Raw genomic sequence first — 24,812 nt, forward strand, 5'->3', positions numbered from 1 at the left:
ACCAAAAAAACCACAAAAAACAGTCAAGGAAGATAGGGACAGGACAGAAGATACAGGTGGGGGATGATAAGATGAAACAGGTGAATCCTTGTAGCAAAAAGACTATTGACTACAACAGTGGTTCTCAACCTGTGAGTCGCGACCCCTTTGGGGGTCAAACGACCCTTTCACAGGGGTCACCTAAGACCATCGGAAAACACATGTATAATTACATATTTTTGTGATTAATCACTATGCTTTAATTATATTCAATTTGTAACAATGAAATTGGGGGTCACCACAACATGAGGAACTGTATTAAAGGGTCGTGGCATTAGGAAGGTTGAGAACCACTGGACTAGAAGATACCGTGAGCCTTGAGAGTAAATGCCAGATACATTACTACCCTGGCCAGGCCTCTCAGTTCAAGTCTCGTGTTTTCACGTGTTGCTTCATTGAAGTTGGCGTTGGTGAAAATCATGTCTAGGGCCTTTTCCAGGGAGAACAACAGGAAGGCTGGACTTGTGGAGTTTTCCTGTTCACCTAGTTGCCTTTTGAAGTCCTGTTAGAAAGGCAGTGTGGGGTTATGGTCTTCCTCCAGGACATTGTGTGTCCGTCAGGTGAGGTGGTACACTGTGCCGGAAACCAACTCTTATCAGGATCTGATTGAGGTACTTGTGGAATCACTGTCTCAGATATTTAGAAAACAGTCCCCGCACTTTATTTTGATTTTTTAGAGAATGACAGATGCCATCTTATTGAACACAGACATGTATGGTTTTAAAAATATGACTGACAGTAGCTTTAAAAATATATTATACTTCAGTGTTTTTTTTGGTGTACCAAGGAATTGTGCCCACATGCATTCTCTCCTTAAAAATTCAGACTCTGGCCAAGCTGGTTTGGCTCAGTGGATAGAGTGTCGGCCTGCGGACTGAAGGGTCCTGGGTTTGATTCCAGTCAAAGGCACATGCCTGGGTTGTGGGCTCGATCCCCAGTTAGGGGCGTGCAGGAGGCAGCCAATCAATGATTCTCATCATTGATGTTTCCATCTGTCTCTCTCTCTCCCTTCCTCTCTGAAATCAATAAAAATATATTAAAAAAATAAATTCAGACTCTGGGTGTCTGTCCCTGGCACCCACGATGAGCCTTGGAATGTGCATTCTAAAATAAGTATTCCCTTCTCCCCACTCCCTCCTCATTCTCTTACAGGTGAGCTGACAGCCACATTTTGAGAAATAAGTGCTTTCCCTGGGTAATAACCCTGGCCTCCGAAAAACATATTGCGTATAGGAATTATCTGCCATGTTAAAGTTTTTTTAAATTTACGTAAAAATTTTAAGGTAGTAAACTTTCAAGAGCTATAGATCATTGCCATTCTGTAGATGTATTTCTTGATATTACATAGCCAGGTTTTTACTACTTTCTGCTCCTAGAACAGGGATTCCCAACCCTGGCTATGTGTCACGTCACATGAGAAACTTTTAAAAGAAACTTATGGCCCTAACCGGTTTGGCTCAGTGGATAGAGCATCGGCCTGCAGACTGAAGGGTCCCAGGTTCGATTCCCGTCAAGGGCATGTACCTTAGTTGCGGGCACATCCCCAGTAGGGGGTGTGCAGGAGGCAGCTGATCGATGTTTCTCTCTCATCGATGTTTCTAGCTCTCTATTCCTCTCCCTTCCTCTCTGTAAAAAATCAATAAAATATATTAAAAAAAAAGAAAAAAAGAAACTTATAAAAAAACCGTAAAGTCTTAACACCCAAAGAGTATGGAAAAAACCAATGTATTTTAATATATTTATATTCAAATACCTACCCTTCAGATTTAACGGATATTAAAATTTAGTCATACTTGGTTGAGATTTTTCTTAGACATAAAATCTTTTAAAAAATCTTTAACCACCCCTGTCTCTTTCCTCTCCTTTCCTCCAGAACTAACCATTTTCCTGAAGTTGGTATGTTTACTCTGCATGTCTTTAAAGTTCATATTTATGAGTCCATAAGCAGTATTGCAGCGTTTGTGTGTAAATACGTGCAATATTTTGCAGCTTTTTCACTCAACAATTATATTTGAAATTATCTTGACACATATAGTTCTAGTATATTCATGCTCACTGCTCGGTAGCCATATTCTTTGACTTGATGATGGGTTACTTATTCATCACCTTATTTAGGGACAGTTGGGTAGGTTCCATAATATTCTCTCTGGAAACAGTGCCACAGTGAATGCTGCTGTTTCTGCCTTCCTTATGCATGTGCCTTCATTCCTCCAGGACATAGTCCTGGAAGTGGAAGTGCTGTCCCCAGATGTGCCTGTCGGCATTTCTGTTAGGTATTGCCAGGCTGCTCCCCAGAGTGGTTGCCACTCAGCTTTTTTGATATGAAGCTCCTAGGGCCCCACTCCCAGAGTTTCGGAGTGTACGTGGGTGTAGGTCAGTCTGGGTGGATTTTTCAGGCACTTGCCCTTTTTTTGTAAATTGCCGCAGTTTATTCTGATGAGCAGGCAAGGTTGAGAAACCTGTGCTAGACTGGCAGCTAACTCCACAGGCAGGAGCTGGATCGATCTTATTTGCTGTCGATTTCCAGCATTCAGCATAGTGCCTGGCACATGTGTGGTGGATGCGCAGTAAATAATTCTTGGATAATGACGGAAGAGGGGTAGCTCGTAGAAGGGAAGAATTGCCGAAATTTCAGGAGACCAGGGCCCAGGAATCGCCTGGGATCTTGTTAAAATGCAGATTTGATTCAGGAGGTCTGCAGTGGGACTTGGCCTTTCTAGCCACCTCTCTGGTGACCAGATGGTCCTGGTGTGGGGAGCACACTCGCAGCACAGCCCTAGGAATAAGAGAAAAGCAACGTCCTTCTTCCTCCGGCTCTAGAGAGGAGGAGTTGGGGTTTGGGATCTCAGGGCTCGGTAAATCTCGGGTGTTCCCTCATCTCTTTACAACAGGAAGGCAGAGGATGAGATACCTTCCTCACAGCTCTTAAAGGAGATTCTCAGGAGGTCCTGCCGACAGAAGCATTCTGTGAGCTGTGATGCCCTCCCGCACGTTACTTTTCAGTTATTCTCATTCTGCCCGTGAATTAATATTTTCCAAAGCACAGAGCTGTTGGTATCGTAGGATCCAGTGGAATTCTGCTTTTATCTTAGCCTGCTGTCCACATTCAGTGGGCGTTGGGCAGGAGCAGAGGCAGAAGGCACCAGATGGAGTGGTCTGACTGTGGTGCTGGGGAAATGGGGGTTCCGTCTCCCTGTTGCTGTGGTGCGGGGGGACCGGGGTTAGAGAGAGGCCCACAGCTCTCTCCTGGTCAGCTCTGCACTGGAGCAGATCAGGATAGGATAGTAGGGGGACGCTCTGATTTATTCCCCAAGTGAGGCACTTCCTAAGTGAGAGGGGGTGGGTGCTCAAAATAACGATTCGGTACTAATTGCTATGATTTACCCTCTCAGAGACTCGGTTTCTCATCCATAGCCTGTAGGTGATGAGAGAACGTACCTCCCTGAGGGGTTGCAAGACTTAAATGGAATCATTTATATCTAGTGCTTAGCCTAGTGCCCGGCCATTTTATTACTGTTTTATTCTAGAGCTTCTCTTTTTACCACCAGCAAAGGAGTCTGAATGATGGCATTGGAAAGAACCCTGAACTGGGGACCCAGTTCCATCCTGACCCTGATACTTTGTGGCATTTGGGATCCTGGGCAGTTGACTTAGGTCTCTCTGGGTCTATAGGACGTTAAGAACTGTCCCTGCTGGTGAGCAGTGCTGAGGAGATGAGCAGGCGGGCACCTTGTAATCTAGCTTCCAATCAAAGACCAGACCAGGGAGGGAAAGTGCTGGAGCGGACAAAAGGAGGAAGAAGCTGTGATTTCCAACCGAGAGGTCTCGGAAGACACGGCGCTGGGGAAGGCGCGGCACTGGAGAAGGCATGGCGCTGGTGGTGGGTGGCAAAGCTTTTGTATTCACTCAGGATACAATGTTTTTCCTTTTCCTGATAATGAGGGCACATCATATAGTAAAAGATTTTTAGCCCTGACTGGTTTGGCTCAGTGGATAGAGCGTCGGCCTGCAGACTGAAGGGTCCCAGGTTTGATTCCGGTCAAGGGCATGTACCTTGGTTGCGGGCACATCCCCAGTAGGGGGTGTGCAGGAGGCAGCTGATTGGTGTTTCTCTCTCATCGATGATTCTACTTGTCTATCCCTCTCCCTTCCTCTCTGTAAAAAAATCAATATAATATATATTTAAAAAAATATTTTTAGTCATTTAATAAGCGAATAATATACCCTTTTTAAAATTTGGTATATACAGTTAGGTATTTCTACTGAGAAATACACAAAGTAGCTAAGCTCAGTTTCTATCTTTATTTTTTTCAATTACAGTTTATATTCAATATTATTTTGTATTAGTTTCAGGTGTGCAGCGTAGTGGTTAGACAATCGTATATTTTACAGTGTGATCTCCCGATATTTTCAGTATCTACCTGGCACCATACATAGTTATTACATACTAGAGGCCCGGTGCACAAAAATTTGTGCACTCGTGCGGGGAGAGGGGTCCCTCAGCCCATCCTGTGCCCTCTTGCAGTCTGGGACCCCTCGGGAGATAATGACCTGCTGGCTTAGGCCTGCTTCCGGGTGGCAGAGGGCAGGCCCAATCCCTAGGTGCAGCCCTTGGTCGGGCTCAGAGCAGGGCTGATTGGGGAGTTGGGGCGCTGTCCCCTGTCATGCACAGAGCAGGGCGGATCAGGAGGTTGCGATGCCACCCCTAGTCATGCTCAGGTTACAGCCGACTGGGGGGTTGGGACACCGACCCCTGTCACACTCAAGGCAGGGTCGATAGGGAAGTTGCGACGCCACCCCCTGTCATGCACAGAGCAGGGCCCATCAGGGGGGTTGGGGCTCCGTACCCTGTCACTCACAGAGTAGGGCCAAAGGGGAGTTGGGGCACCGCCCCCTGTCACGCACAGAGCAGGGCGGATCAGGGGGTTGGGCGCCGCCCTCTATCACCCACAGAGCAGGGCCGATCAGGGGGTTGGGGCGCCGCCACTGTCACACTCAAGGCAGGGCCGATGGGGAGGTTATGGCTCTACCCCGTCACACACAGAGCAGGGCCCGTGGGGGGTGGGGGTTGGGGTGCCGCCCTCTATCACCCACAGAGCAGGGCTGATCAGGGGGTTGGGGCGCTGCACCCTGTCACACACAGAGCAGGGCCGATCAGGGGGTTAGGGCGCCACACCCTGTCACACACACAGAGCCGCAGGGCGATAAGGGGGTTGGGGAGCTCCCCCCTATCAGGCACAGAGCAGGGCTGATCAGGGGGTTTGGGCGCCTTCCCCTGTCACAAACAGAGCAGGGCGGATAGGGAGGTTGTGGCCCCACCCCCTGTCACACACAGAGCCGCAGGGCGATCAGGGGGTTTGGGCGCTGCCCCCTGTCACGCTGATCCCGGTGCCGGGAGGCCTCGCAGCTCCGCTGATCCCGGTGCTGGGAGGCATATTACCCTTTTACTATATAGGATAGAGGCCTGGTGCACGGGTGGGGGCTGGCTGGTTTGCCCTGAAGGGTGTCCTGGATCAGGGTGGGGGTCCTCACTGGGGTGCCTGGCTAGTCTGGATGAGGGGATGATGGCTGTTTGCAGCTGGTCACACCCCCTTCAGGGTGGGGGTCCCCACTGGGGTGCCTGGCCAGTCTGGGTGAGGGGCTGAGGGCCGTTTTCAGGCTGGCAGGTGACTGAAGCTCCCAACCCCTCCTTTTTTTCTTTTTTTTTTTTATTCTGGGCCAGCTTTAGCTCTGAGGCCTCGGCTGCTGAAAGCAGGTTTCTGGCCTTTGTTTACCTTCTGTATTTGATACAATGTTGCGGTCCGGCTGGCTGAAGCCTGGCTGACTAAAGCAGGTTTCTGGGGTTTTGTTTAGCTTCTATATTTGCAACATAGTTGCTTAGAGTTGCAGCTGAGAGGCCGGCAAGTCAGGTGGGGAACGTTGGAGTTCACCATCACTGGAGCAAGCAAGCCTCCCTGTTCGCTTCAGTGCATGGCTGCTGGCTGCCATCTTGGCTGGCAGTTAAATTTGCATATCGCCCTGATTAGCCAATGGGAAGGGTAGCGGATGTACGGCTAATTACCATGTTTCTCTTTTTTTAGATAGGAGGAGGATTACTGACTATATTTCTTATGCTGTATTTTACCATCCATGTGACTATCTTGCAACTACAATTTGTACTTCTTAATCCCTTCACCCTTTCACCCAGTTCCCCAACCCCTCCTCCTTTCTGGCAACTATCAGTCTTTTCTCTGTCTATGAGTCTGTTTCAATTTTGTTTGTTCATTTATATTGTTTTTTAGATTCCACATATAAGTGAACTCATGATATTTGTCTTTCTCCAACTGACTTATTTTATTAGCATAATGCCCTCTAGGTCCATTCATGCTGTTGCAAATCAGTTTTATTTTTGTGAATAAAAATTTAAAGTTTTTGAAGATGTCGTATGAGTTCACATGGTAGAAATTTAAAATTGTGTAAAAGGATGTATGTTGAAAATATGCCCACTATCCAATTCTTGTCTCTGGCATCAGTCAATATTTGCAGTGTCTTCTGTTTCCACTCAATGGCGTATGCATGTACCAGCATATTTGTTTATATTTCTCTCCTAGTTTTTTTTTTTTTTTTTTTGAGAGCGAGAGAAACATAGATGTGAGAGAGACACATTGATTGGTTGCCTCCCGCATACTCCCCTATCAGAGCTGGGGATTGAACCTGCAACTCAGGTACGTGCCCTCGACCAGGAATTGAACCCAGGACCCTTCAGTGTGCAGGCTGACGCTCTAACCACTTGGCACACTGGCCAGTTTTTGAAAACACAACACTTACAGCGTATTCTGATCTGTCCATATCTGCCCCTTGCTTTTTGTATCTTAGAGGTGGATCTGTGCTAGCATGTGAAGAGCCTCCTCATTCTTTTTTTATAGCTGCAGAGTATTCAGTTGCTTTAATGTATTGAATTCACTTAACCAGCCCCCCCACTAATGGGCACCACGGTAGTTTTCCAGTCCTTGGTTTTTTACAAACAAGGCTGCAGGGAACAACTTTGTCCATACATCATTTCACGGTGTGGGGGGATGCCTGTCAGCTGACCTCCTAGACATGGCTTTCCATTTGTAACGGTGGGTTTTGCCCATGCCCTCCCTCCGCCGTGTGTGTGCCAAGCAGCCAGCTCTCCAGGACCCTTTTGATCTTTGCCAGGCAGGGGGCAATGGTGTCTTCGTGTATTTTTTAGTTTGCGTTTCTCTTCCTAGGAGTGAGTTTGAGCAGCTTATTCACACGTGTAAGAAACAAGCTCAATTTCATTTAACTGCGTTGCTGTTGGCAATTATTTTCCAAGTCTGTAGGGAAGGACCCGTTTTATTTTTATTTTCAATCTGTTGTAGACTGATATTTCTGTAAACTACAATAAAAAAGCATTATGAGCGAAGTGGAATAAAAACCCCAACGATACATAAAACACAAGCCCCAATTTTTTATTACTAATCTCAACAGATACAAAATTACTCATTCATTATACATGTTTTCTGTTTCCGAATGTAGCTGTAGCGCACGGTTGAGTGGTTACACGGAGTGAGACTGCTCTGCAGAACTTGCTCCATCTCTTTTCCCTCGTTGCCACCCCGCTTGGGGATGGGAGCAGAGAGCGCAGAATTTTATGTTTTGTATTTTGCAATTAGTATATGACAGGATGTTTTTGTTACATTGGAGTAAAAGATCCCTGATGGTGCAGAGGGCTTGGTTCCCAAGGGGAGGGCTATCTCATAAGCACATTCGGGCAGTTCTCCCATCCGTGAGGCGGGGACACTGGTGTCCTGGTTTTTCGCGATGAAGACCTTGAGCTTGAACTAGAGAGAGAGGGTTGAGGAAGGAATGCTCGACATACCCTATTAGTCAGCTTGGCAGAGTGGGCCTCTGACTTGGGGCTTTGCCAGGATCCCGTGCCACCCATGCTGCTTCTCCAGGAAGTGATGGGGAGGGTAACGTAGGTGCTTATGAGACCTGTCATCAAGGTGGTCTCACGGTGCCTTCGCAGAACATTGGATTGGGAATGAGGTTCTTGTTGTAGCTCACCGAGTGCGGTGAGCGGCCGTCACTATTTTTTCCTCCTCCACCTTCAGCTGGGAACACAGAGACAGACCCAGGGCCGTTTGTCCTGCTTTTGAGTTGAAATTTGATCTTTGCATGGGAACTGGGTTACGCTGCCTCTAGACACGCGGAGAGTTGTTTTACAAGCCAGAGTCCAGCTGCTCTGTACTGTCCCTTCCTCGTGACTTGGGATCACTCTGTGTCCCAGGGTCTTCTGTCTTCATTAACAGATGTTTTTGCTTCTGTGTTATGATCATTTAATGAAGTCATGTCGAGGTCTTTTGCAGAGTTATTTCTCCCCACCCACTATCTAGATGGCATGGAAATGACATGCTATCATGGCGCAGAATGAAAAGGCTTGTTAACCGCCTTCTTGTGGATGCCTGGCTCCCGTGGAAGCCGGAGAAGGAAGGGGAGGCGATGAGCCCGGTGGAAGCAGGAAATGGGTTGTAGTGTAATGGTATTAAGATTGCGGGCTCACAACTGACCTCTGCTTCATACTGACACTTGACCTTGGCGAGTTACTTCACCTCTGTTAACCTTCTTTCTCTCACCTGTGAGATGGGGCTAGTGAGTCCCTGTTGGTGATTTACGGGAGGGAGAGGGGGCCTGGGCGACGTGTCTGCAGCCTAAGCAGGACGACATTCATAGCCACTCCGAGGGTGGCGCGCCTGGTGGTTGGCTAACGTGTGCCTGCCGGCAGCCCAGGAGGACATGCTGAGAAACAGCTGGCTCTCTGCCCAGTCGCTACATCTGCAGCTGAGGAATTACTAAAAATATGAATGAGAAGATCATCTTGCCTGGCCGTGGTCAGGAGCTCAGGCTCTGGAACAGAATGGCCGAGCATTGGAGACCTGGCCCGGCCTTTACAGCCAGAATGAGCCTTGGCAGGCTCCCTCCAGTTCATGAGTAGAACGGGAATAGCAAGTGTAATCGACCTTGGGTTAGTGCACAAGATTAAATGAACATATAGATGTGGGGGTCTCTTGAACCAGGAGCATTTACTACCTACCCTTCCTACTTCCCAGGTTTCTTCATCACCAAACTTATTTAATGCCTTTCACATGCCAGGTCGTCTGCTAGGTCCTGGCAAGCCAGTCAGAAGGAATCCCTGCCCTCACCAAGCTTTGCTCTAGTGTAGGGTTGGCTAGCTTTTGCTCAATGGCTAGATCAGCCATGGGCAAACTACGGCCCGTTTGAAATGAATAAAACTAAAAAAAAAAGACCGTACCCTTTTATGTAATGATGTTTACTTTGAATTTATATTAGTTCACACAAACACTCCATCCATGCTTTTGTTCCGGCCGTCCGGTCCAGTTTAAGAACCCATTGTGGCCCTCGAGTCAAAAAGTTTGCCCACCCCTGGGCTAGATGGTACATATTTTAGGCTTTGTGAGCTGTAAACACTCACTTCTGCTATTGTATTGTGAAAGTGGCTACAATAAGTAAATGAATGATAGTGGCCGTGTTCCAATAAATCTTTATTTACAGAAACAGTCGGTGGGCCAGACTTGTCCCAGAGACTCATCTGCCAACCCATGGTCCAGCAGGAAGACAGATGTTGAATAATCACAAATAAGTATGGGGTTACAAATGATGATAAGTGCTATGAAGCTACCCATAGGATCAGGGGTCCTTAAACTACGGCCCGCGGGCCACATGCAAATACAAACATTGTATTTGTTCCCGTTTTGTTTTTTTTACTTCAAAATAAGATATGTGCAGTGTGCATAGGAATTTGTTCATAGTTTTTTTTTAAACTATAGTCTGGCCCTCCAACGGTCTGAGGGACAGTGAACTGGCCTCCTGTTTAAAAAGTTTTTGAGGACCCCTGCATAGGATTCTGTGAGAGGGAAGGGTCAGGGAAGATAGCTTTGAAGAAGTGACATTGAAGCCAAATGATGATGAGGCGGAGCAGGAGGAGGAGAGCAGAGGGGGAGCTGTGAAGGGCCAGAGAACTGGCTGCATTAGGTCTGAGCCAAGAGGCTCAGAATTGCAACCTGCATTTCTTTTAGAGACACAATAGGTATTTTACAGCTTTCTTTGGATAAAAACATAATGGTGCTCTGGCCAGGTGGCTTGGTTGGAGTGTTGTCTTGTACACCAAAAGGTTGTGGGTTCGATCCCCGGTCAGGTGGGTACGGGAGCAACGGATCGATGTTTCTCTCTCTCTCTCTCTCCCTTCCTCTTTCTGAAATCAGTAAAAACACATCCTCAGATGAGGATTAAAAAAACACACACACACAACAAACCAAACTAACCAAACAAACAAATGAAAACATAGTGGTAATTTTTTCCCTGATAGATAATTCATGCCAGTTCTCTACCTGCCACCCCCCACACCCAATAATCCCAGCACTGAGATGAGCTGTGTTAATATATTAACACATTTTGTTCAGCATACTGATGACAGGCTCCTTTTCTCTCTGCCCATTGTTTTTATCATAATTTATACATGTCAGAAGTTAGGGCAGCAAGATTGCATGTTCGTTATTCCATTATCCTATATAATAATATGCAAATCGACGAATGACTGGCTGAACGACCAGCTGCTATGATGCGCACTGACCACCAGGGGGCAGACGCTCAATGCAGGTGCGGCCTGCAGGCCCCAGACCAGCCAAGGCAGTGCGAGCAGGCCCTCCCCCCCTCCCGTCGCCCCGAAGAGGGAGGCAGCCAGCAGCCGTGGCAGTGGGCGGGGCTGGTGAGCGGGCAGTGCCAGGCTAGTCAAGGCGGGTGTGAGCAGGGGTCCCCAATCACCCTGCCAGTTGCCCCATAGATCAGCCCTGATCACCGGCCAGGCCTGTGGACCCTACCCATGCACGATTTCGTGCACCGGGCCTCTAGTTAGGTATAAAATGATTTACTTTTTAGAGTTCATTTCTACTTGATGCTGTTTTCTCTTTCTGGTTTTTTAAACTGTATGTTATTCTCTTTTTCTATCTGGCTCGCTAGACAAAGATCTGTAGTTCTTGAAACCATTTTGAAAAAGAAATTCGTTTTCCTGTTTTCCCCTTGTGTTTCTCCTGACGTCCAACCTCAGTTTTACGATTCCTTTCACCAGGTTGCAGTATTCTGAGGAGATTGTACAGAAGAGGACATGTGTGTTCCCCATTCCAGAGTGTTTTGAGGCATGCCTCAGCGGTAGGGGGTCACCTGTAAAGTTGTGAGCCCTTTGAGTTCATCAGTTCTTCCATCCTGCAGTTCTGTGGCTCCAGTCCCGCCTCCTTGGGAGTCTGTGGTGGAGTGGTTGGGAGCACACACGCTGGAGGCACTGTGTGAGCGCAAACCCACTCCTACTGCCTGAGAGCTGTGTGAACTTAGAGTTACGTGCCCTCCTCGTGTCTCAGTTTTCTTATCTTTAAAGTGAGGAAAAGAATGGCATCCACCTCATAGGATGATTCTGAGGATGCACATGAATAAAGCACACATAAGTCTTAGAGCAGTGGCTGGACACAGTAAATGCTATTTATGGATTATCTGTTATTATTATTGCTAATTACATCTGGGAAACCAGTGTTCGTAATTCCTCCGTAACTGTCCTGAATTCAAGCCAGTGGCTTCTGACTCATCCTGAGTTCGTGGCCTGCATCAGTTCATCTTTGCTTTACTTTCTCTGTAAGGCCGCAGGAGTGAACTTTTGTTACCAGAAGGCTGGGAATACTATTCCTTTTGAAAACTAGTCTTTAAAAGAAAATCATATATATATATATATATATATATATATTTACATTTATATTTATATTTACATTTACATTTATATTTATATTTATACTTATATTTATTGATTTCAGAGAGGAAGGGAGAAAGAGAGAGAAACATCAATGATGAAGGAGAATCATTGATCGGCCGCCTCCTGCATGCCTCATACTGAAGATTGAGCCCGCAACCCAGACATATGCTCTGACCAGGAATCAAGCAGTGACCTCCTGGTTCATCAGTCCATGCTCAACCACAGATTTTTTTTTTTTTCCATCTGTGAAATGATCTCCAAGGACCCCTCCTGGCCTCTGGGTTTGGTTTGGGCTCCCCATATGATGACAATGTTGTCCTTGGTTTTAATAGAACTTGCAGTGCCATTGTCCTGATCATATCCTCCCTCTGTCTCACTTTTTCGCTCCCAAGGAACATATTCTAATGTCTTTTTCTCATAAATTGCTTTTAGAATTGCTTTATCCTGGTCAGGTGGCTCAGTTGGTTGGAGTGTCGTCCCGTACACCAAAAGGTTGAGGGTTTGATAACCTAGGTTTCAGGTTCGATCCCCATTTGGGCCTGTGCAGGAGGCAACCGATCAATGTTTCTCACATTGATGTTTCTCTGTCTCTCTCTCTCTTCCTTTCTAAAATCAACAAAAACATATCCTCGGGTGAGGGTAAAAACATTGCTTTAAGAAGAAATGCCTTTCTACACCCATCTCATGCATTTATGATTCATCCTTCCCGAGTTGTTGTTGTTTGTTTGTGTGTTTTAGCACCCCTAGGCAGTCGCAGAATTGCTTTCAGAAGTGCTTTGAAGAGCCAGCATTGCCGTCTTCTTGCTGGAACTTGTCCCAGCTCAGATTCTATTTTTAATAAAGTGTGGTGCATTGTTTTTCAAAGGTTACCAGATTTTTTATTGATGGAAATAAGAACTCTCTTACTTAGGCCTGCAGACCCTGTGATTTACTGCCATAGACGGTGTTTTGTTCAGCATCTGGTCATGTAACAGTTATTTTCAATGCCTCTCATTTGCCTTTGTGTCATGGTGCTGGGTGCTGGCAGTGGAAGGTCAGGCTCTTGGATTTATAATGCATCTTACAATTTACCGTTTACATCGTCCCTGTTTTGCTTGATTCTCTCTGGGTTGCACACCCCGAGCAGGTAGGCAGGCTGCATATCAGCAACCAGGCCTCAGCCAAGAAACGAAGGACAAGAGAGCAAGTGACCGAAATCAAAGGCGAATTCATACTGGGGAGAAAAAAGAAGAGGCCAGTCCAGCTCTGAGGTGTTTGCTGTGGGCCTTAGATAACTGGTCTGTAGGATATTAGTTTGCTAACTTTTATTAAAATTTTTATGGCAAAAATAATGATGTATCCTCATAGTAAAAAAATGCAAACAGTTGAGAAAAGAAAAAGGCGGTTGCCCTGCTAGCGTGGCTCAGTGGTTGAGTGTTGAGCTGTAAACCAAGAGGTCACGGTTCGATTCCCAGTCAGGGCACATGCCTGGGTTGTGGGCTTGATTCCCAGTGTGGGATGTGCAGGAGGGCAGCGGATTAATGGTTCTCTCTCATCATTGATATTTCTTTCTCTCTCCCTTCCTCTCTGAAATCAATAAAAACATACTTAAAAATAATCTATAATAATAAAAGCATAATATGCTAATTAGACAGGATGTCCTTCCATACGACCTTCTGGACGAAGCTGGGGCTGTGAGGGAAGCCCGGGTGCCAGAGGGAAGCTGGTGCCAGCAGCCAGGGGAAAGGAAGGCCCACTCTTGCACGAATTTCGTGCATCGGGCCTCTAGTTATATAAATAACAGTTGGAATAAATACTATAAGGAAGACATGCAAGATGCTATGAGTGGGGAATAGATAGGGTGTGTGTGTGGGGGGGGAGGCGGGGGCGTGCATTAGTTTCCTACTGCTGCTGTAAAAAATTACTGCAAACTTGGTAGCTTAAAATAAAACAGATTAGCTTTCTTAGCTCTGGAGGTCAGCAGGGTTGCACACCTTCCCCAGGCTTCAGGAGAGAATGTGTTTCCTTGTCTTTTCCAGTTTCTAGAGGCTGCCTGCATTCCTTGGCTCATGGCCCCTTCCTCCATCTTCAGGGCCAGCAGTGTAATATTTTCAAATCTCTCCAGCTCTGCCATCTCTCCAAATCTCTCCATCTCCTCACTGACTGATACTCTTGCCTACCTCTCACAAGGACCTTGTGATAACACTGGGCCCACCCACATAATCCAGGACATTCTCCCCATCTCTAGATCCTTATGTTAATCATACCTGCAAAGTCCCCTTTGCCATGAAAGGTAACATAGTTTCAGGTCCCAGGGGTTAGGGTGTGGATGTTTTTGAGGGGCCATGATTCAGTCTGTCACAGGCGACCCTAATCTAGGATTGATCAGGGAAGAATTCCCAGAGGATGGTAGGTATAGGCAACTGAGGAAGCAGGAAAGAGCCTCAGGTGATGGGTGGGAGGGAAGCAGGAAAGAGCCTCAGGTGATGGGTGGGAGATATTTGAGGGACAGGACGAAGGCCATTGTGACAGGCCCAGTGTAGGAGGCAGTGACTGGCCATCGAGAGACGCCGGAGACGTGGTGAAAGTCACTGGAGGATTGAAAGGCAGATCTGTATTTAAAAAGAGCACTTTTGCTGCTGTGTTGACAGCGAGGTTAGAGGTGAGTAAAGTGGATGTTGGAGGCCACTGAGGAAGCTATTGTAATTCAGAGGAGAGTTGCTGGAAGCCTGGCCTCCCTGGTGGCTGGAGAGTGAGAAGCGAGTGGACTTGGGAGATTTAAGGAGAGTGAATCAATACGACAGTGTGATGGATGGGTGCAGAGTGCAGAGGGGGATGTCGGGCACGACCCCAAGGTTTCTAGCCAGGAGGAGGGTGGCATTGTCATTTACTAAGTGGAGAAACACTGGGAAAAGATTGGAATTGGGGGGGAAGGAAAAGTGCAAGCTCTAGTTTTGGGTAGATTGATTTTGACTGCTTGTGAGACAGGCAAGTGAAAATGTCAGTATTCATCCAGTCTGAATGAGCTTAGAAGTGAGGTTTCTGGGATGGAGGTACGGAGTTGGAAATGGTTGGCACTTGGCCGCTGAATAAAGCTGTGGAGATGGTTAATGCCTAGACCCCACAGAGAGGCTTGGGGAGAGAGAGGAGGGCCTTGGACAAGCTTGGAGAAAGCCAGCAGCTAAAAGTACCCCCTGGAGCGACACTGTTTGGAGCTCATCAGGCATGGAGTCGGGGTAGAATCCAGAAGGGGCTGTTTTGAAGGGAGATGTGGAGGTGAGGAAGTAGAGACAAGTCTTAAAGGATAGTATGGACAACTTCAAATATATAGTATTAGTTTCCTATTGCTGCTGTAACAAATAACCATTAACTTCAGCCCTTAAACAGTACACATTTATTATCTCACAGTTCTGGAGGTCAGAAATCTGAGTGTTTCTCCCTGGGCGAAATGAAGGAGGTGCAGGGCCGTGTTCTCGGGACTGCCTGCTTGCCTTGGAGCTTCTGCAGGCTCCTGGCCCCCTTCCTCCAGTTTCAAATTAGCAAAGGTGAGGTGAGCCCTTCACACATTGCACCACTCTGATCTATTGTTCTGTTACTGTCCCCCCACTTTTAAGGATGCTTGTGAGGACATTGATGACCAGGACTTCTCCCCTATTTCAACGTCAGTTGATTAGCAGATGAAGTCCATCTATAACCTAAATTTCCCTTTGCTGTGTAGGGTCATATCTGCACAAGTTCTGGGGATTAGGACATGGACATCTTTGGGAGACCATTATTCTGCCTATACCAGTGGCCGGCAAACTCATTAGTCAACAGAGCCAAATATCAACAGAACAATGATTGAAATTTCTTTTGAGAGCCAAATTTTTTAAACTTAAACTATATAGGTAGGTACATTGTTATTAACTTAATTAGGGTACTCCTAAGGCTTAGGAAGAGCCACACTCAAGGGGCCAAAGAGCCGCATGTGGCTCTCGAGCCGCAGTTTGCCAACCACCGGTCTATACACATATATGTAAAAGTATAAACAGAACAGTATATTGAGTCCCACCTACTTACCACTCAGCTTCAGCAACACAGTTTTACCTCCATCCCTGACCTTCCCCCTTCATCATTGGATCATTTGAAACCTTAGAAATCATCTGATTCAGTTGTCAATATTTCAGAACAGATAGTTGTTGAAAGAAGCTTAGCTATGAAGGAGAGGTGAGGAAGAGGGTGGGACCTGGGGAGATGTGTGGAAGAGTAGGTATGGATTTTTATTATTATTATTATTATTATTATTTTTTAGGGCCCTTGGAGCTTGGGAGTGCAAACTAATGGTAACCTGCCTGGGGGTGGGTGATGGGGGGTGGGGGGTGGGTGGGGGAGGAGATGGAGGGGGAAGGGAAAGGTCCAGGTGTGCTCCAGGGAGGGAGAGTGCAAGGTATGGATTTTTAATAGGAGAGACACTTAAGTATGTCCAATTCTGATAGGAAATAGAGGAGTAGAGAAGAGATTGGTCTCGGACAGAAGAGAGATCTCTATCATTAACGGGGGAGGCACACAGGTTTGAAGGTTTGGGAGTGCAAAATTAAGGGAGTTCTCTGCTGATTTAAAAAAATTTTTTTCTGTTGAGTGGCAGGCCAGTGAGAAGGGCAGAGGGGATGTTGGCATTCTCAGGGGCTTGAGGCTCGCTAGAACTGTCATTGTGGAGTGGAGACTGGGCACTAGAGACACGTTGCTGGAATGTGGGGTGTGTAGAGGGCCACGTGACCTTGGTGAGTCCTAGTGAATGCAGTGAGCTGGGCTGTGTGACTGCCCCTAGCATCGTACATTGTCTGGGTGTATATCAGACAAGGTAGATAATTTGGTTCTTACTATTTGTGGGTTTTTTTTTGCCAGGTGGTGTGGCCAAAGCACAGGTAAAGGCTGTTTATGAGAGCAATTGAAATCAGGATCATGGACCCTAAGCCGAGTGAGAAAGTGGAGGAGTAAGAGGTTCTGGTGCGACGTGTGTAGCTGGGAGGGGAGGGCTTTAGGAAGTCAGCAGGCGGAGCTGAGCTGGTGGGTTTTAGGGGTCACCAGATCCAGGCAGTCTGGGAGTGGGAGCTGAAGTGGAGTGGAATGGAAGAGAGCAGGGAAGAGGACATCCAGTTGCTGAGAGAGCAGGGTGTGGGGAGGCTCCTCCACATGGTATTGGGACCACCCAGGATGCTGGCAGGAGATGGGGTGCAGAGGCAAGCCTTCTGTAAATGGGGGTGAACCAAGAAGAGGAGAAGGAAGGAGTTTGTACAGTGCTGGTAAGCACAGGCAACAGAAGGGCAGATGTTTTGACATGATTTTTCTCTTACACCCCGTCCCTGGTCACTGTCCTTAGTGTGCGTCATCACCTTCCTTCTCCCCTTCCCCCTCCAATGGGAGAGTATTATGATAGGTAGAAAAAAGCAGACTCAGTCCAATAATTCCCAAAGAGCAAAAATCAAGAGTTAACTTGAATAATACATGGCTAGCTCCTAAAGAAAGATTTAATGAGATCTGTCTCCATGTGCTATACTTGTATATCTGACATTCCTTCTGGGTTCTAACCCACGTCTACTCATGTTGCTTCAAAGTGGCTGTAGGTGTATTTAATATGCATTATTTACATTGACTTATGATTGAGATGTAGCTTTATTAAAAAACTTTAGTGATTTTTGTCTATTCTGTAAAATCTTGCTGTAATATAAGTATCTATATGTATAAAAGCCTAAGCGAATGGCCAAACAGCCAACTGTCCAGTAGCTATGATGTGCACTGACCACCAGGGGGCAGACGCTCAATGCAGGAGCAGAAACCACAGGCATGGAAACATGGAACAGACTGATGAATCTCAGAGGGAAGGGAGGTGGGGGGAGGGCCTGGAGAGTAACCAAAGATCTTATATGCGTACTAGAGGCCTGGTGGATTCCTGCACCAGTGGGGTCCCTCGGCCTGGCCTTCGGGGATCGGGCCGAAGAAACCGGCTCTCTGACTTCCCCCTAGGGGTCCTGGATTGTGAGAGGGCCTCTAGTTATTTTATAAGTATTATTTTAAAAATTTAGCCTTGTATTTGGGGTTGCATTATTGTGAAGGCAGTGAAAACCCCCGCATGTGCTCATGTGCGTGCACACAAGGCAGTAGTGAAACTGCTGTGCACACAGATGACCAGAGAATTCCATCCTAGTTGAAGGGACAGGAATGTGGATCGTGGAGCAGCATGTGGACCTAGAAAACAAGGGAAAACAGAATGGTATGATAAGGGGCTGGCGTGTGCTATTTCTGCTGCTCTTCTTTGCATAGAATTGGGTTATTTTACATTTAATGGTGTTTATTGACGTGACCATTTTGACTGGTTCTCAACCCACTTTTTGACCATTTCTTCCTGTGACGGGAGATGATAATTACATTAGTCCAGAATAAGTAGCAGCAGCAGGTTTACTTTTTTTTAAATAAAACATAACAGTCTTTTTCTTTTCCTTTTCAAAATATCTCCCTCCTAAGTCTGAGATTCTGTGAACCGGGGTCCTCATGACGCCTGAGAACACGAGAAGGTGGTAGGATGGAGCCGCCGTGCACAGGGCGCTGATCCTGCCCTCCACCCTCAAACTCCTTACCTCGTGGCACTGAACTCACCCAGGCCCCCGGCAGGAATGACAGTCAAGGTGGTAATGCTGGTGCCCCTGCCGCTTAGCGGGGCTCAGTAAATGGTGGTGTTTATCAATAGGATTGCTCTGCATAGCATTTGGTTAAGCTCTAGGGCTCCTAAGTCTGACTCCCGGTTCAAGTCCCAGCTCTGCCACTGTGGTCCTCGGATAGGTTTTTAACCCTTCTGAGCTATCTGGTCTATCTGTTAAATGCGGATTATAGTAGTAACTATAGGATTGTTGTGAGAGTAAATAGCGCAATCCCTGGCACGTGGTAGGAGCTCCCAGGGACTGTTACTATCATTGTGTTGGAGAGTTGGTTGGGTTCATGTGGCTTACCAATTTGATGCATTTGGGAATTGTTAGTTTTTAAATCGTACTCCTCCATTATCCACAATATTCCTTGGACATTTCACTTTCTCAGTCAGGCCTTCCCTGACCACCCTACTTAAAGCTGCAACTATCCACCTTCTACCACCCACTCCACCATGGCCCCCTTCACCCCATCCTCCCTGGCCCCCTACCCTCATTTCCTACTTTGTTTTTCTCCACTGCGCTTACCACCTCTGTCCAGTTTATTTGCTTTTTCTGTCTTCAACCACTGAAATGTGAGCTCCATGAGAGCAGGCACCCAAGTCCACTTTGTCCACTGTTCCATTGGGAGAGCCTGGAGTGGTGCCCGATCTGTGGGTGTGTGACCCATCTATCAGAATGAAGACATTGACTTTGAAAGCGACGGCATGATTCTAACTAACCACTAAAGATTATTAAAGCGGCTGACGCTATCTGAGCTTAGAAGGTTCTATTCAGCAGCCCTTTAAAAAAATGTCTTTATTGATTTCAGAGGAAGGAAGGGGAAGAGCTAGAAATATCAGTGATGAGAGAGAATCATCATTCGGCTGTCTCCTGCACGCCCTCCACTGGGGGTCGAGCCCACAACCCTGGCATGTGCCTTAACTGGGAATCGAACCGTGTTCTCCTGCTTCATGGGTTGGCGCTCAACCACTGGGCCACACCAGTCGGGCTGTTCAGAAGCTCCTAGTGACAGTTTGCTCATTTGCTTGTCTGGAACCTCCTTTCTCAGTAGAAGACAGTTGAAGTCAGGAAGAACAGATCTGAGGGACGATGAAGTTAGACGAAGAGAGGATTTACGGCTGCTTTACTTCTGACCCCTTTTCTTTCCGCATGAACATCGAACACCAGGGCAGCCAGGGGAGATGCTTGTCTCAAGTGGCCTCTCAAGTATCATTTTACTTTCTTGTCTCTTTTACATGCAGCAGAGCTCTCGGTGTTTTCTCTTGCAGGGCACCAATGCCTCTGCTCTGGAAAAAGACATCGGCCCAGAGCAGTTTCCCGTCAATGAGCACTACTTCGGATTGGTCAATGTAAGTATTTAAAAATGTATTATTATTTCATTGTTTAATTTATCTTTATTGTTGAAACTATTAAAATGTATTATCTTTATCAAATATTTAAAAATACTTGAAGCAATTTCACTGCCATTTTCGTTTTTAAAAATCATTCTTTATTATTGAAAGTATTACATATGTCCCCTTTTCCCCCCCATTGACCCCCTCCAGCCCGCCTCCACAACCTAGCCCCTCGCCCCAGGCCTTCAGCACCCTATTGTCTGTGTCCATGGGTTATACATATATGCATACAAGGCCTTTGGTTGATTGTCTCTCACCCACCCACCTTCTCCTGAATTCCCTCTGAGATTCTGCACTCTGTTCTATGTGTCCATGTCTCTGGATCTCTCTGGATCTGCTTTGTTCATCAGTTTATTTTGTTACTTAGATTCCACATATGAGTGTGATCATGTGATACTTGTCTTTCTCTGATTCTTTTTTTTTTTTAATCCTCACCCCAGGAGTGTGGATATTTTTTTTAGAGAGTGAAAAGGAGGGCAGAGGGAGGGAAAGAGAGAGAGAGTGAGCGCGCGTGCACGAGCGCGTAAAGCATCGATGTGAGAGACACATGGATTGACGCATAGATTAGTTGCCTCCTGCTCATGCCCAATTGGGGCCAGGGATTGAGTCTGCAACCAAGGTATGTTGGTTCCCCTTGACCAGGAATTGAACCTGAGACCCTTTGGTCTGAGGATGGACGCTCTAACCACTGAGCAACCAGCTAGGGCTCCACTGCCATTTTCATAAAAAATTTTTAGATAATTGTTCATGCTCTTTAGTTACCAGAAGTGGCAAATGTTGGGGAGGGGGAAATTTAGTCCAGATTTTGAAAATGTGAGTTATCTCAGAAAAAAGGGTTTTACTCAGTGGTTCTCAACCTGTGGGTCACGACCCCTTTAGGGGTCCAACAACCCTTTCACGGGGGTCGCCTAAGACCATCGGAAAACACATATATAATTACATATTGTTTACAGTAGCAAAATTACAGTTATGAAGTAGCAACGAAAACAATTTTATGGTTGGGGGTCACCACAACATGAGGAACTGTATTAAAGGGTCTTGGCTTTAGGAAGGTTGAGAACCACTGGTTTAACTACTGCATTATTGCGTCAGGTTCTCATTTTCCCCCACCCATATTTTAAAGCAGCGGTCGCCAACCTTTCGGACCTCATGGACCACCAGTAGTCCGTGGACCACGGGTTGGCGACCACTGTTGTAAAGGATTTCCACTGTACACATACCTTTGAGAGGATATTTTATTAACTTCTGTAGCGAAATCTGCTTTCATATGCTCTCTCTTTGTCCTCTGGATGTATAGACTCCTCAGGCAGTCTGTTTCAGATACATCAGTACAATCGGAGTTTTTTTTTTTTTAAATATTTTTATTGATTTCTTACAGAGAGGAAGGGAGAGGAATAGAGAGTGAGAAACATCGATGAGAGAGAAACATCGGTCAGCTGCCTCCTGCACACCCCGTACTGGGGATGTGCCCGCAACCAAGGTACATGCCCTTGACCGGAATCGAACCTGAGACCCTTGAGTCCGCAGGCCGACGCTCTATCCACTGAGCCAAACCGGTCAGGGCACAATCGGAGTTTTAAAAGTGTTTCCAACTCATCACCAGTAAGTGTTTAACAATATAACTTGGTGGTGGTGCCTGAAGCATGGGTGGGATGGGGGACCGGTTTATCTCAAAATTCCTTGGCTTGGTTTCATCTGTGCTCAGCACTGCTCCCTTGTTTATGGCCCGACTTACCAGGCTCTGCTTCCTTGAAAAGTTGATTATGACCAAGTAGTGAGGCAGTATCACCCACCACCCTCGTCAGCTTCCTTCTGAGGTGGAGCTGTAAGTGACATCAGGTGTTAATTCACAAGCACCCGATTTTCTGGAACAACTGCTCTGAGTATAGTCAGTCAGTACTCAGGTGGGATAGGCAGTAATTTCCACGGAGGAGTCTGGAAATATTCTCTGTAAGTGAATGCTACCTGTGATTATAATAGAATGGATATTGGCTTCAAAGTAATACAGGCCCAAGTCTGAGCTCTGCCTATGCCTTTCGCTAGCTGTCTGATCTTGGGCAAGTCATTTGACCTCTCTGAGCCTCCTTTCTCCGTCTGTAAAGTGGAAATCAATGGTTCATAGCAGGGGTCCTCAGACTTTTTAAACAGGGGGCCAGTTCACTGTCCCTCAGACCGTTGGAGGGCCTGACTATAGTTTAAAAAAAAAAACTATGAACAAATTCCTATGCACACTGCACATATCTTATTTTGAAGTAAAAAAACAAAACGGGAACAAATACAATATTTGTATTTGCATGTGGCCCGCGGGCCGTAGTTTGAGGACCCCTGGTTTATAGTGAAGGGTCAGTCAGAGCTCCCATTGAAGACCTTGACATGAGGCTGCAGTACATTGTGGACACCTGGTGAATGTTAGTTCCTTTCTTCTCCAGGAGTTGTCCATTGGATTAAGACCAAGTGTTACGGAGGGTATTTGGGTAAAGGCAACACATTGCGTAAAAGAGAAAAGTAATGGAAGGAGGAAGTACAGGGATATAGGGCATCGTGCTGACGAAATGCTGACGTCTCATTTTAATATTATTTATTGTTTAGCCATTGTGCACAGGCCTCTGCTTATGCTCCCTGAAGATATCCAAGTTGTGGGAATTCTGCCCTGGCTAAGGAGAATACAAGTGCAGACTGTGGGGAAGAAAGAAGTAAGGCCTAGGTCAGTGATGGCGAACCTATGACATGCATGTCAGAAGTGACACGCAAACTCATTTTTTTGGTTGATTTTTCTTTGTTAAATGGCATTTAAGAGGGTAGGGGTTTGTCAAGGGCGGGAGGGAAAAAAGGACACTTATGTAATACCCTTTGTAATACTTTAAGCGAAAAAAATAAATAAATAAATAAATAAAATGGCATTTAAATATATAAAATAAATATCAAAAATATAAATCTTTGTTTTACTATGGTTGCAGATATCAAAAAAGTTCTATATGTGACACGGCACCAGAGTTGTTAGGGTTTTTCAAAATGCTGACACGCCGAGCTCAAAAGGTTCGCCATCACTGGCCTAGGTTGTGGGAGCATTGTGAGACCTAAATTCATTAATAGCTGTATGTTCACTTTGAAAGGTAATTCATGGGCAGTCCAGCTTTTCTGTAAAAAGAGGTTTGTCTCACTCTGGCTGGTGTTGCCCAGTGGTTGGAGCATCGGCCTGTGCACTGGAGGGTCACAGGTTTGATTCCGGTCAAGGGCACGTTACCTGGGTTTGCAGGTTCCATCCCTGGCCTGGTCGGGGTGATTGTGAGAGGCAGCCAATTGGTGTGTCTTTCCCACGGTGATATTTCATTCTCTCTCTCTCTATCTCTCTCCCCCCCTCCCCCTCCCCCCTTACATTCCCCCTCTCCACTCCTTTCCACTCTCTCTAAAACGCAATGGAAAAAATTTCCTTTGGTGAGGATTAACAAAAAAAAAAAAAGTTTGCCTCCTATTACATAATTGTGTCCAAGTGGATTAAAATATGTAAAAATAGGAGCTGTTCTATCTTAGCATACGTAGAAATGTCACGGTAAGCATGGCGGAGCGTCTGTCTGGCTGCTGGGTGAACGGCATGCAAGCCAACAGCCAGTCCTGAGAAGATGCTCATGTCCTGTTTCAGTCTTACACAGCGTTTTGCTATCAATGGTTTTAATCTTATTATTTCCTTAGTTTTTTCCCTTTTCATTTTACGTGTAGGGAAAATTCTGAAGTGATCGTCTCTGCTGTGCTCTTATAGAGTTGGTTTTCCAGTCAGCAAAGCCAGCGAGATGACGACTTTTTCCCTCTTTAATCATCATCTGAGTGTCTGTGGGTTTTGAGAGGCACCAAATACTCCTGCAGGGGCCCTGATCTGACTGCAGGAGACCAAGAGCTGAGGGCTCTCGTATCGCCATCTTGGCAGAAGCAAGAGCGAGGGTGATGTAGGAGTTACGAGGGAGGAGGCTGTGGGATGACTGAAGGAGGGGAGGCACCTCCTTGCTTCTGTTGCTCTGGAGAAAGCGAGGAAATGTGGTCTGAAGCCAGTGGGCAGGCTGCTAGCATCTTGAGAGAGAAAAACTGAAATAAGTCCCATTCAGTTAAGGCTGTTTCATCTGAGCAAGTGGCTCCTAGTTCCTGGGTTTCTTTGTGATTGGGGTTTTTCTTTTTGCTGTCAGAGGAGTTTTGATGTGCTACGGTGTAGTATCTCTTATTTAGCCAGCTGCCTTTCTGGGCCTCCGTGTTATGTTGAGTTTTTTTAAGAACCAGAAGGTCTCATTAGAGTTTTTTTTATCCAGGCAGAGTGCTTCTGACCTTTTAAGAGATGCTAATGGGCTAGAGAGGCACCAGGCTATGCAGACTGTTCATCCCCTGCTGGTCAGCTGGTCCCCGGTGGTTACTCGTTCTCTGACATGGCGAGCAGGACTCTGAGGCAGGGACTCCAGGCTGGCTGGTTCCTGGAGGGGGCCTTCTCCCTCTCCCGACCCCTTCCAGAGGTGGCGTGTCCCGGGCCGTGATCTGACCCAGACCTGTTGTCCTTTGGCAGTTCGGGAACACGTGCTACTGTAACTCTGTGCTTCAGGCCCTGTACTTCTGCCGGCCGTTCCGTGAGAATGTGCTGGCATACAAGGCCCAGCAAAAAAAGAAGGAAAACTTGTTGACGTGCCTGGCAGACCTTTTCCACAGCATTGCCACGCAGAAGAAGAAGGTTGGCGTGATCCCACCAAAGAAGTTCATTTCAAGGCTGAGAAAAGAGAATGGTGAGTAGTGTGGAGATGAATGTGTGTCAGGGTCTGAAATAAGGAGAATGGACAGTCTCTATGTATCCTCAGAATGAGTCCTTCATTTCCCCCAGGGGGAAATAGTATGGCCAACTACTCAAATATAGTTTTTTAAAGAAAATATATTTTTTCTTTTCTACCC

General features: G+C 46.5%; 1 protein-coding gene across 2 annotated transcripts in view; it reads left to right on the top strand.

Moving 5' to 3' along the window:
• USP46 (ubiquitin specific peptidase 46) overlaps positions 1-24,812 on the top strand; it is a 60,391-nt gene that overhangs the window by 8,088 nt on the left and 27,491 nt on the right. Inside the window, exons 2-3 of one of the 2 annotated variants that reach the window (XM_070396707.1) lie at positions 19,740-19,847; positions 24,436-24,649. In XM_070396707.1, coding sequence (XP_070252808.1) covers positions 19,740-19,847; positions 24,436-24,649 — 322 coding nt within the window. The remainder of the gene's footprint in view (positions 1-19,739; positions 19,848-24,435; positions 24,650-24,812) is intronic. The other variant, XM_070396715.1, reaches the window with a different exon arrangement.

This window comes from Myotis yumanensis, unplaced genomic scaffold (genome assembly GCF_028538775.1).
Source record: "Myotis yumanensis isolate MYYU_CA2020_CCGP unplaced genomic scaffold, mMyoYum1.0.hap1 SCAF_1, whole genome shotgun sequence".
NCBI lineage: Eukaryota > Metazoa > Chordata > Mammalia > Chiroptera > Vespertilionidae > Myotis > Myotis yumanensis.